Source organism: Borostomias antarcticus (assembly GCF_949987555.1).
Source record: "Borostomias antarcticus genome assembly, chromosome: 29".
NCBI lineage: Eukaryota > Metazoa > Chordata > Actinopteri > Stomiiformes > Stomiidae > Borostomias > Borostomias antarcticus.
The window spans coordinates 5,208,700-5,218,699 of record NC_140262.1 but is presented as its reverse complement, the minus strand read 5'-3'; the positions used below and the strand labels follow the sequence as shown (position 1 = coordinate 5,218,699).

Here is a 10,000-nt window from a genome sequence, read left to right as displayed (position 1 = left end):
TGAACAGTTCCTACCTGTCCTCTTCTTGGTTCCCCCCCCAGTCGTACCGCACAAGCGTAACAAAATGTGCGTCAACTCACCGGTTCCCAAGAACAGAACGGTGTAAACGTGTCCGTCCAGAGCTGCCACCCTGTGTCCCGCCATCTTCACATAGTTCACGTTCCTCTTGAACATAAGTGGACGTCCTCCTGTTGGCTGGACCTGAGTGGACATCAGTGGGTGCCTTCTGACAAAGGTCAGCACGTTGTCCGGGAGGTCACGGGACGAGTTGATACCCTGGGACCTGTGCAGGTCTGTTATACACTGGAGAGAGAGAGGGGGGGGAGAGAGAGAGGAAGAGAGAGAGGGAGAGAGAGAGAGAGAGGGGGCGGGAGAGAGAGAGGAGAGTGATAGAGGGAGAGAGGGAGAGGGGGGGAGAGAGAGAGGAGAGAGAGAGGGGGGGAGAGAGAGAGAGAGGGTGGGGAGAGAGAGAGGAGAGGGAGGAAGAGAGAGGGGGGGAGAGAGGGGGGGAGAGGGAGATATTGAGAGAGGGAGAGAGGGGGGGAGAGAGAGAGGAGAGAGAGAGAGGAGAGAGAGAGGGAGAGCGAGAGAGAGAGAGAGAGAGAGAGAGAGGGAGGAGAGGGAGAGAGGGGGGGGAGAGAGAGGAGAGATAGAGGGAGGAGGAGAGAGAGAGAGAGAGAGAGAGAGAGAGAGAGAGAGAGGGGAATGAGACAGGGATATGGAGAAAGGAAATCCAGGAATGTGCTCAGGGAGGCGCAGATGGGACGGGTCATTCTATAGAGGGACACAAATTGGGACACTTGGTTCTGGAGCCTTACTGATCCAGGTCTTGGTTCTGGAACCTTCCCTGTGTATTCCCGCCATTTTGAATCCTGGACCTCCATGTAGGGCCCCTCGAAGGCCTTCTGGATGTCTGTGAAGGAGAACTGGCACACAGCAGAGGCCTTGAGATTCTTCCTGAAAGAAAAGAAAAAAACGCAACACAAAGGAAAGAGTCCTTGATGAATAATTGGACGGGGTAGAAACACCAAGAGGTTGTCATCCACTGAGGTAGCTGTCGCCCAGATCCAAATTCAAACACGTTTCTTGACAAGAAGAATGTAAATGAGCCATTTTGGAGATTTGGAAAAGCCAGGGGGGATTAGGGAGTTTGGGTTTTGACTCATCTTTTCCTTCCGTTTTCGAGGATATTGGAGTCATCGTCACCAGGGTGCGAACAATCTCGATTTATCTCCAACCATTAGCAATCAGTGGGCAGAGCAGTGGGCCCTCCCTCCAATCTCTCACCTGGAAATTCATTCTTTTCACGATTTCATCTACCTTTGTGACTCACTGTGAAACTCACTGAGTTCCTCTATGAGTCACATAGAAGCTATGCTCAGGTGTGGTTTTGGGGCAGTAGCCATGAAAGAGGGTTGCTTGTGAATGACAACAGCATGACGCTGGGAGGGGGGAACCAGGGGAACATGAAGCCAGAGCCCCGCAGGTGAGATTAGACGGGGGCCGGAGGGTCTGAGTCACGTTCGAAAAGCCTTTTATGTGCCTGAAAACCACATCTGAGTGAAAAAAAATAAGATTGAAGTGAAATTTGTATCTGCACAGAAAAAAAATGCAGTGTCCCTCAAGGGCTTTTACTCACTCTTAGAATATAGCTCACATTGTGTGTAAGAGAGAGAGAGAGGGAGAGAGAGAGAGAGAGAGAGAGGGAGAGAGAGGGAGAGAGAGGGAGAGAGAGAGGGAGAGAGAGAGAGAGGGAGAGGGAGAGAGGGAGAGAGAGGGAGAGAGAGAGGGAGAGAGAGAGAGAGAGAGAGAGGGAGAGAGAGAGGGAGAGAGAGAGAGAGAGAGAGCACAGAAGAGATAAAGAGATACCGTACAGGCAGAGATGGATACTAAATTAGGTTGTCACACCATCTGAATCTCACTCACCCTGGGACCGTTTTATGCACCATGACTCTGCATATCCGCATAAAGACACCCACCCATACACACACACACACACACACACACACACACACACACACACACACACACACACACACACACCATGTCCCTGCCAGCTACTCCTCTGGCCAGCTAGCCTGACATTGCCATGTCCTTACAGGCTTGCCCGGGATCAACAGCGCTCGCTTGACCGCGGTCTGTCTCTCGCTCTCAAAACGTACGTTCACACAACCTCTCGCTGAAATGGACACCTTGTTCACTTCACCACAAGAAACCACAGCCCACAGTACATTCTAGAACACCATCTACCTGTAAGAGAGTCTAGATCAGGACTGGAGATAGTTGACAGGCACCTTGGTGAAGCTTGCACGGTCCTCTTACCATTCCAGTCCGAACACCCCGTAGAAGACGCTGCCGTGCGCGTCCTTGTCCTCCAGAACGAGGACGGTACGCAGGACGTTGAGGTGCAGCTCGTAGTCGGGGACAGAACACACCAGCCTGGCCTTGAGGAAGGACGTCCACTTCCTCTGGAGGGTCCTCTGTCCTCCCCAGTCACTCTGGACACAGCGGGGGACACAAAGTTCTGTGACATACGATACACATCATCGAGACGTACTAGACAAACCGTCACACACGCACAACGTCGCACACAAACGCCATGTTTTTACTCCAACATCTGAAAGCGTATTATAAACACACACACACACACACACACACACGGGACAGTCTCCCAGAGTGCCTGCTTTAGCACATTTTCTCTAATTGCGTTTTCCGACAGCAGCGCCGGGAGGCAAGGCGTCTGTGAGTTCTGAATAGAGTGATTCAGCGCCGTATTTATGAGAGAAAATGACTTTCTTTTCTCTTTATTGGACTGAATTACTGCACCTACTCTCATCCTTCTTCATCCATGTCTTCCACAGATGTCTATCCTTCTCCAAAAGGCAACTTCCTTAACTTTCTCATCTCACATTCCCTTTTACAAAACACAGAGTAGGCTAGTTCAATAAACCAGACACTCAATGCTGTACTTATTACTTACATTATGACTCCATCTATAATAATGGCTTTGTTTGGTGTCACAAAAGAGGCTTTGGGGACAGAAACGCACAAGAACTTGAAGGTTAATCTCTTCCCCACTGAATTAAGCCCATAGTGAGAGTTGGCAAGGAGCCTTGGGCAGAGAGTTAAAATGGCCGCATTCCAAATGGAGGTATAAACAAGCAAGATTGAACAGAGCTCATAGGTGATGGTGGAGTGGCTGACAGCCCCTGAGGTTTGTACAAACATGCTACAGCTAATCATGCTGTCACTTCATATGCTCTCCGCAGAGTCAAGGACCCCGCATAGCGCCATAAGGAAGTGCCTGAAGGAAAATAAGCTAACGAGGGTTGAGAGAGGGAGCCATGCTAGGTCAGGGGCTGATGTAGCTATATAGACCTACGGCAAGACATGGATGCCACATCTAATGAAAGGCCATGTGATCGAAATAGGTCAGGGGAGTAAAGGAGGCAGATGATTGGCTGAGAAGCAGACAGACGACCAGCGGTCTAATAACAAACCAACGGTCCTTGGCTAGAAGCTGATATGGGTTCTGTGTCTGAGGATCTGTCACTGTTGGGGCCGTTAGTGGCTCCTCGGTCACGGGGGGCGAGCCGGGGCCCCTCGACGCCGGCCCAGATTGATCTGCATGTGCTACTGTGGCCCAGTTCAACTCTGCTGGGGCCGCAGTCGGGGTCTCTACACCACAGGAAGGGGCCCAGCAGAGACTTGACCTCATTCCCAGCAAGAGGGATTCTTGATGGAGGACCGCAAGCATGACATGAAGAGTTTGGTTTTGCAAAACGAGATATGTCCATTTTGAGAAAGGTTGTCATTAATGTTTAGGTACCATAGCATTTTGTGGACAAACACATTTATGGCACAACAAAAATATATAATAAAAAAAATCTGATGATAGAAATAGTTCACACATACTGTAGATAAAGGTACCTATTAGCGATCATTTCTGATAATAAAATGCAAATGTGAAAAATGTGTGTTTATCTTGTTTTGCAAAGAAACTCAATTAATGGAGATTTTATACCAGCAGGAAGAGTGGAATGAGATAAAGAGAGAGAGAGAATTAACAGGTCTGCTCAGGGAGTGCTTTCTGGGCATGGCATCGTGCGGAGAGAGTGAAATGAGGTGAAAGAGAGGGAGGAGGAATAGAGAGAGAGAGAGGAAGAGAGAGGAAGAGAGAGTCCGCCATAGGAAGGGTGGCGTTAGTCTGCCTGGAAACAGTGGCACACAGAGGATCCCCGCAGGGCCCAGCCCAGATGAGAGGGGCCCCAATCACCCTGGCGTTCACAGGGGGCGCTACCGAGCACAGAACGCACAGAGGAGCAAAACCCCCCCGGAAAACCAGGAAGCAGCCACGCTCCTCTCCTCAAGAACGGAAGAGAACTATTCTAAACTCAGACATTTGGCCCCATGCAATGGCCGTTCTCTGACCTTGCAAACCCGTGCCACCCGCGCCACCCTGGTCTGACTGGGGTAGGCCGTCTGCTCCTGGCTCTTCTCCGTGAAGAAGAAGTAGATCTTGTCGTCGTCTCCGATGGAGCTGTTCACACTCTCTTTCAGCAACGCCGAGCCCACGAAATCTGCTTCTGTGGACGACCCAAAAACATCAAATCAGCAGCCTGCTTATGATGTAGGAACGCTGGCACACCAGGTAGTACAATACGTTGAGCTATTAAAAGTGATTGAATGGTCAAAGCTCAGCCAGTGTTTTGTGTTTTCTATACTGTATAGGTGGTTTCATTACTTCATAGTGAGACTGAGGGGATTGAGAAGCTGCAAAATGTGTCCTACCCAGAAGCCACCTGGTGGGGGCCTCCTCTGTCCTCAGGGTGGGGAACGGGAAGTTTCGTCGAACGTCGGGGGAGCTGCGGAACTCGTACTGGGAGGCGGTGAACATCTCGCCATCTGAAGGGACACAGGACGGACACAGGGGTCATCATCACAGGACGAGGGGACAGATCTGAGGGGTCACCTGAAAGTAACGCCGGACTCACACTACAGGAGATTTAAAATCCTGGAAAAATGGAAATCGTGTTGCATCACGCACGTATGGAGAATCTTAACAGATGTTCTTCTCTGGAATCTCAATCAAGCGCACACGACAGGATTTGAAAATAACGGCTCGTCACGCACTACAGGATATCGGGCGTGTTAAGTAGCTGAGCAGCTCATTTGCGCTCAGTGAGAATTCACTGAACACATTACAAGATCATCTGGGCCGAACATCGGTACCGACCAACGTTCCAGACCAGATTTCTCCTCCGATTGTCGGGAGGGCTGAATCGGGGATAAATCGGCCCCAAAATCCTGTAGTGTGAGACCAGCGTAACGGTGATACAGTTACAGGCCAGCGTAACGGTGATACATCTACAGGCCAGTGTAACGGTGATACAGTTACAGGCCAGCGTAACGGTGATACAGTTACAGGCCAGCGTAACGGTGATACAGTTACAGGCCAGTGTAACGGTGATACAGTTACAGGCCAGCGTAACGGTGATACAGTTACAGGCCAGTGTAACGGTGATACAGTTACAGGCCAGCGTAACGGTGATACAGTTACAGGCCAGCGTAACGGTGATACAGTTACAGGAGTATTACCGATGAGGAGGCCGGTGAAGCCCTTGGCAGGGTCGTAGGGACACCTCTCCCTGCCCTCCTCCACGCCTGGGGAGAAGCTGAACCGCTCCACGTCCTGAGGGAAAGAGGAGAGAGAGACCACACGTCTGACGGAGAGAGGAGAGAGAGAGACCACACGTCCGGGACCACAGCGAGTAAACGCCACCCGGCCCATCTCCATGACGCAGCAGCTCAAACAGACAGGATCGTTAGTTCTACGTCACATCAGGCTGATCAATCAATCAATCAATCAATCAATCACTACAACTGACGAAAACACCGTTACTAAACTGTCCTCTGTCGTTCAAGCAGGGTCAGGGTTCAGGGTTCGTATCTTACTATGTAGGCACAGAGGGGCCTGAAGGCGTGCGTCCCACACACGTACAGGTGCGTCTCGTTGAACCTCTGCAGGAAGCGGATGTGATTGTAGCACTCCGTCTGTAAGATACAGGACAACACATTTATAGCACTACAGTAACCCAGGCTGGGGACACACAGTAGAGACCCATCAACCCTCTCTACATAGAGGCCTGCTGTAGCTGTTACAGAGCTTACGTTAAAACAGGAAAAACACACGTATACTTAATACGGTGTAGTAGAGTGTTGTGGTGTTGTGAGAACGCCTCCAGCGAGACCGTAGGGAGATACAGACGGGGTGGGATGGAGGTACCTGGTTGTTTTTCCCCTTGTTGAGACACTGCTTCTTCTGTTCCTCCGAGGCGTCCCAATCAATCTGTAAACAACAGGGAGGTAACGACCTCTTAGACGCCGGGACGCCACGCTTGCATTTTAATGGCCTACTCACTGAGAACACGCCACGGCATCATCATCTGTTCACAACCCCTCCGGAGCCATTTGCATTTTAGTACCGTTGCCTTTTATCCAATCATACCCACAGAAAACGAGGGACAATAGGACTTACACGATCTCCTTAAGGCTATTATTAGTCTGTCCTCTTTGAAAACCTGAGAAAGAGGGTGAGTTGTGCAGAGTAGTGAGCGCGTGACGTCGGTAAGCGCCTCGGCGCCCGCGGGGGGAACTCACGGAGAGGTTTCCAGGTGTGGAGATGTCGTTGGCGGGCAGGGCGTAGACCGCGCCCCTGGCCCCTACGTACAGCACCCCCGTCACCTCCTCCAGCAGCAGGGTGCTGTAGTTCTGGGAGCTTCCGCTGAAACGACGGCAGCCCAGCAGACCTGGGGGGGGGGGGGGGGGGTGATGTTAGTGTATGTGTGTATGTAGGGGGTAGGGGGGTAGGTATATAGTGTGTGTATGCTGTGAATATTTTTATTGTACAGTGTATGTATGCATGTATGTATGTATGTATGTATGTATGTATGTATGTATGTATTGTATGTATGTATGTATGTATGTATGTATGTATGTATGTATGTATTGTATGTATGTATTGTATGTATTGTATGTATGTATGTATGTATGTATGTATGTATGTATGTATGTATGTGTGTATGTATGTATGTATGTATGTATTGTATGTATGTATGTATGTATGTATGTATGCATGTATGTATGTATGTATGTATGTATGTATGTATGTATGTATGTATGTATGTATGTATGTATGTACTGAATGTATGTATGTATGTATGTATGTATGTATGTATGTATGTATGTATGTATGTATGTATGTATGTATGCATGTATGTATGTATGTATGTATGTATGTAGACAGCTGTCAGCTGCGTATATCATGCATATTTTATGCATGTTTTATGTATGTTATTTTAAAGGCCCTTCTAGTGGCTGGCATTGGAAGTTAGCTATAGCTATACCTGCTATGATGCAGGACTCTGGATCTGTATCAGTCCCTATTCAAATAAACCACATGACCCTGACTGAAACTCAGGGGGAAAACCCATTGGTCATCACGGCAGTCACCTCAAATTAAAAAAAACTTCCTGGAATATTTCAAACGGTATTTACATATAATGTACTTCGTTGCAACACTGGGTCATTTCTTGGTCGTCTCGTCACCAGATTTAGCCTAGCGGTGTCTTGTGGAGCATTTCCCACACAAGAATCAAACATCCAACCTACGACCCTCACTTCACACCAGCACTGCAGGGTCACAGATACATGCCAGGGATCCAACATGGCGTCGCTGCCCTCTGTGGAATCCTCATGATAGCTTTCAGAACCGAAGGCAATTATTTGAACTCAATCAACATGACTTTTAGAGGTACTTACATGTCCTCCACTATTTACTGAAGGAGATCAGAGGACCCAAACCAGCAATCTATTCAAAATTCATTCAAATGTTCATGAATGCTTATAAGGGTGAAGATGATAAAAGGATAATAGGCAAATTTTTTAGAAAGCTATCACCTCAATGAGCAGAAATGTAAGCGACTATGTCCGCCAGCGTTGGGACCCGGACACGGGGGTGTGGCTAGCTGAGGAGGTGTGGTCACATGCCTGGGAGACCCGGCGCTCCACCTCTAACTCACTGATGGAGGGATTTAAGTTGAAAGATCCTGATTCTTTCAACTAAATATATCTTAAAGCTACATGAGATATCTCTGCACTTTGGCGGCCCCTCTGCTAAAAAAATATTGCTAAAAAAAAAAAAAAGGTACAAAAACAACAACAACAAAAACATGAAATTCATAGGTGGTGACGACTGTGCACTTCCCATTTTTAAATCCACCAGTAAGACAGACATTTGGTTTCTCAAATGTAATAAAGAGTAATGGAGTCTGATGTTGTACCACAGTGACTGAGTTGAGAAGTGAAGGAGTTATTCCCACGCTGCTCTCTAACGAGCCCGTGGTCATTCTGCATGTGGTCTCTCTGATCCTAGCAGCTGGTGTTCTGACCTGGTCATCCTTTTCTCCCCAGCAGCTCAACAGTGTTCCTCTGCTCCTTCGATCCATCCCTGCTTCCCTCTGAGAGCTGCTCTCTCCAGCAGAGTAAATGAACAGGCTGACAGACTAGCGCGCCGCCATGGTAGACAGATGGAAGGGATGAATAAAAAGTTCTGTCACTCTCCCGTGAATTCACCAGGACGAGAGAAAAGAGGGGGGGAGAGGAGGAGGGGAGGAGAGGAGGAGGGGAGGAGAGGAGGAGAGGAGGAGGGGAGGAGAGGAGGAGAGGAGGAGGGGAGGGGCTGATGTGAACTAATTAAGAAGCCCATCTGCACCGAGCTGAATCATATTCCACTGTGTATCCCTTCCTGTTCAGCCTCCTCTCTCCATCCTTCCATTACTCTCTCTCTCTCTCTCTCTCCATCCTTCCATTACTCTCTCTCTCTCCATCCCTCCATTACTCTCTATCCCTCCATCCCTCCGTTACTCTCTATCCCTCCATCCTTCCATTACTCTCTCTCTCTCTCTCCATCCTTCCATTACTCTCTCTCTCTCCATCCCTCCATTACTCTCTATCTCTCCATCCTTCCATTACTCTCTCTCTCTCCATTACTCTCTATCTCTCCATCCTTCCATTACTCTCTCTCTCTCCATCCCTCCATTACTCTCTATCCCTCCATCCCTCCATTACTCTCTCTCTCTCTCCATCCTTCCATTACTCTCTCTCTCTCCATCCCTCCATCACTCTCTATTCCTCCATCCCTCCATCACCCTCTATCCCTCCATTACTCTCTATCCCTCCATTACTCTCTATCCCTCCATCCCTCCATTACTCTCTCTCCCTCCATCCCTCCATCACTCTCTCTCTCTCCATCCCTCCATTACTCTCTATCCCTCCATCCCTCCATTACTCTCTATCCCTCCATCCCTCCATCACTCTCTATCCCTCCATCCCTCCATTACTCTCTCTCTCTCCATTACTCTCTATCCCTCCATCCCTCCATTACTCTCTATCTCTCCATCAATCTGTGTTTCCTTCTGTTGTTTTTCTCTTGTATCTCCATCCTCTCTCCCTTATCTCATCCAACCGAAAGGCCGTTCAGTTCTAACATCCGTAAAACCGAGGAGCAATGAACATATGAAGTAACCTCAGAGTACAGTAAGCTATAAATCTCACTGATGTAGTGTACATGTCACATGAAGGGGCCCAGATTAAAGCCATGACCTCTTTTTAAACTTCTCATAGGAGAGCAGCTTGTACCCATTTCAGAGGTTCCAGACTAGTGATCAAATATTTAGTTTGAGTCGGGCAAATCCATTTAGACAAGTTAAACACAGAGGACCAACAATAAATGTGAGCTCTCTGATGTTGGCCTGTAGTGTTTGAAATGATGATTTACAGAAGTAGGGAGGAGCAATTTACTGTGATGGAGACGTACAGTAGACCTCACCCTTGGCTGCATTACGATCCCCTTCCCCCACAACATACACACACACACACACACACACACACATACACACACACACACACACACTGCCCTGACGTTGTGTGGACATGCTGA

The 10,000-nt window shown here is 48.7% G+C and overlaps 1 protein-coding gene across 2 annotated transcripts in view; it reads right to left on the bottom strand.

Moving 5' to 3' along the window:
* Positions 1–10,000, bottom strand: part of sema4gb (sema domain, immunoglobulin domain (Ig), transmembrane domain (TM) and short cytoplasmic domain, (semaphorin) 4Gb) — a 27,315-nt gene that overhangs the window by 8,031 nt on the left and 9,284 nt on the right. For both annotated transcript variants that reach the window (XR_014631073.1, XM_084459662.1), the window contains exons 3-11: positions 6,661–6,809; positions 6,287–6,349; positions 5,956–6,054; positions 5,599–5,692; positions 4,792–4,905; positions 4,432–4,586; positions 2,323–2,498; positions 819–957; positions 81–303 (exon numbers count right to left, since the gene is read on the bottom strand). Coding sequence is in view for 1 of the 2 variants with exons in the window: in XM_084459662.1 (XP_084315788.1) it covers positions 81–303; positions 819–957; positions 2,323–2,498; positions 4,432–4,586; positions 4,792–4,905; positions 5,599–5,692; positions 5,956–6,054; positions 6,287–6,349; positions 6,661–6,809 (1,212 nt within the window). In the remaining variant the exon portion in view is untranslated. The remainder of the gene's footprint in view (positions 1–80; positions 304–818; positions 958–2,322; positions 2,499–4,431; positions 4,587–4,791; positions 4,906–5,598; positions 5,693–5,955; positions 6,055–6,286; positions 6,350–6,660; positions 6,810–10,000) is intronic.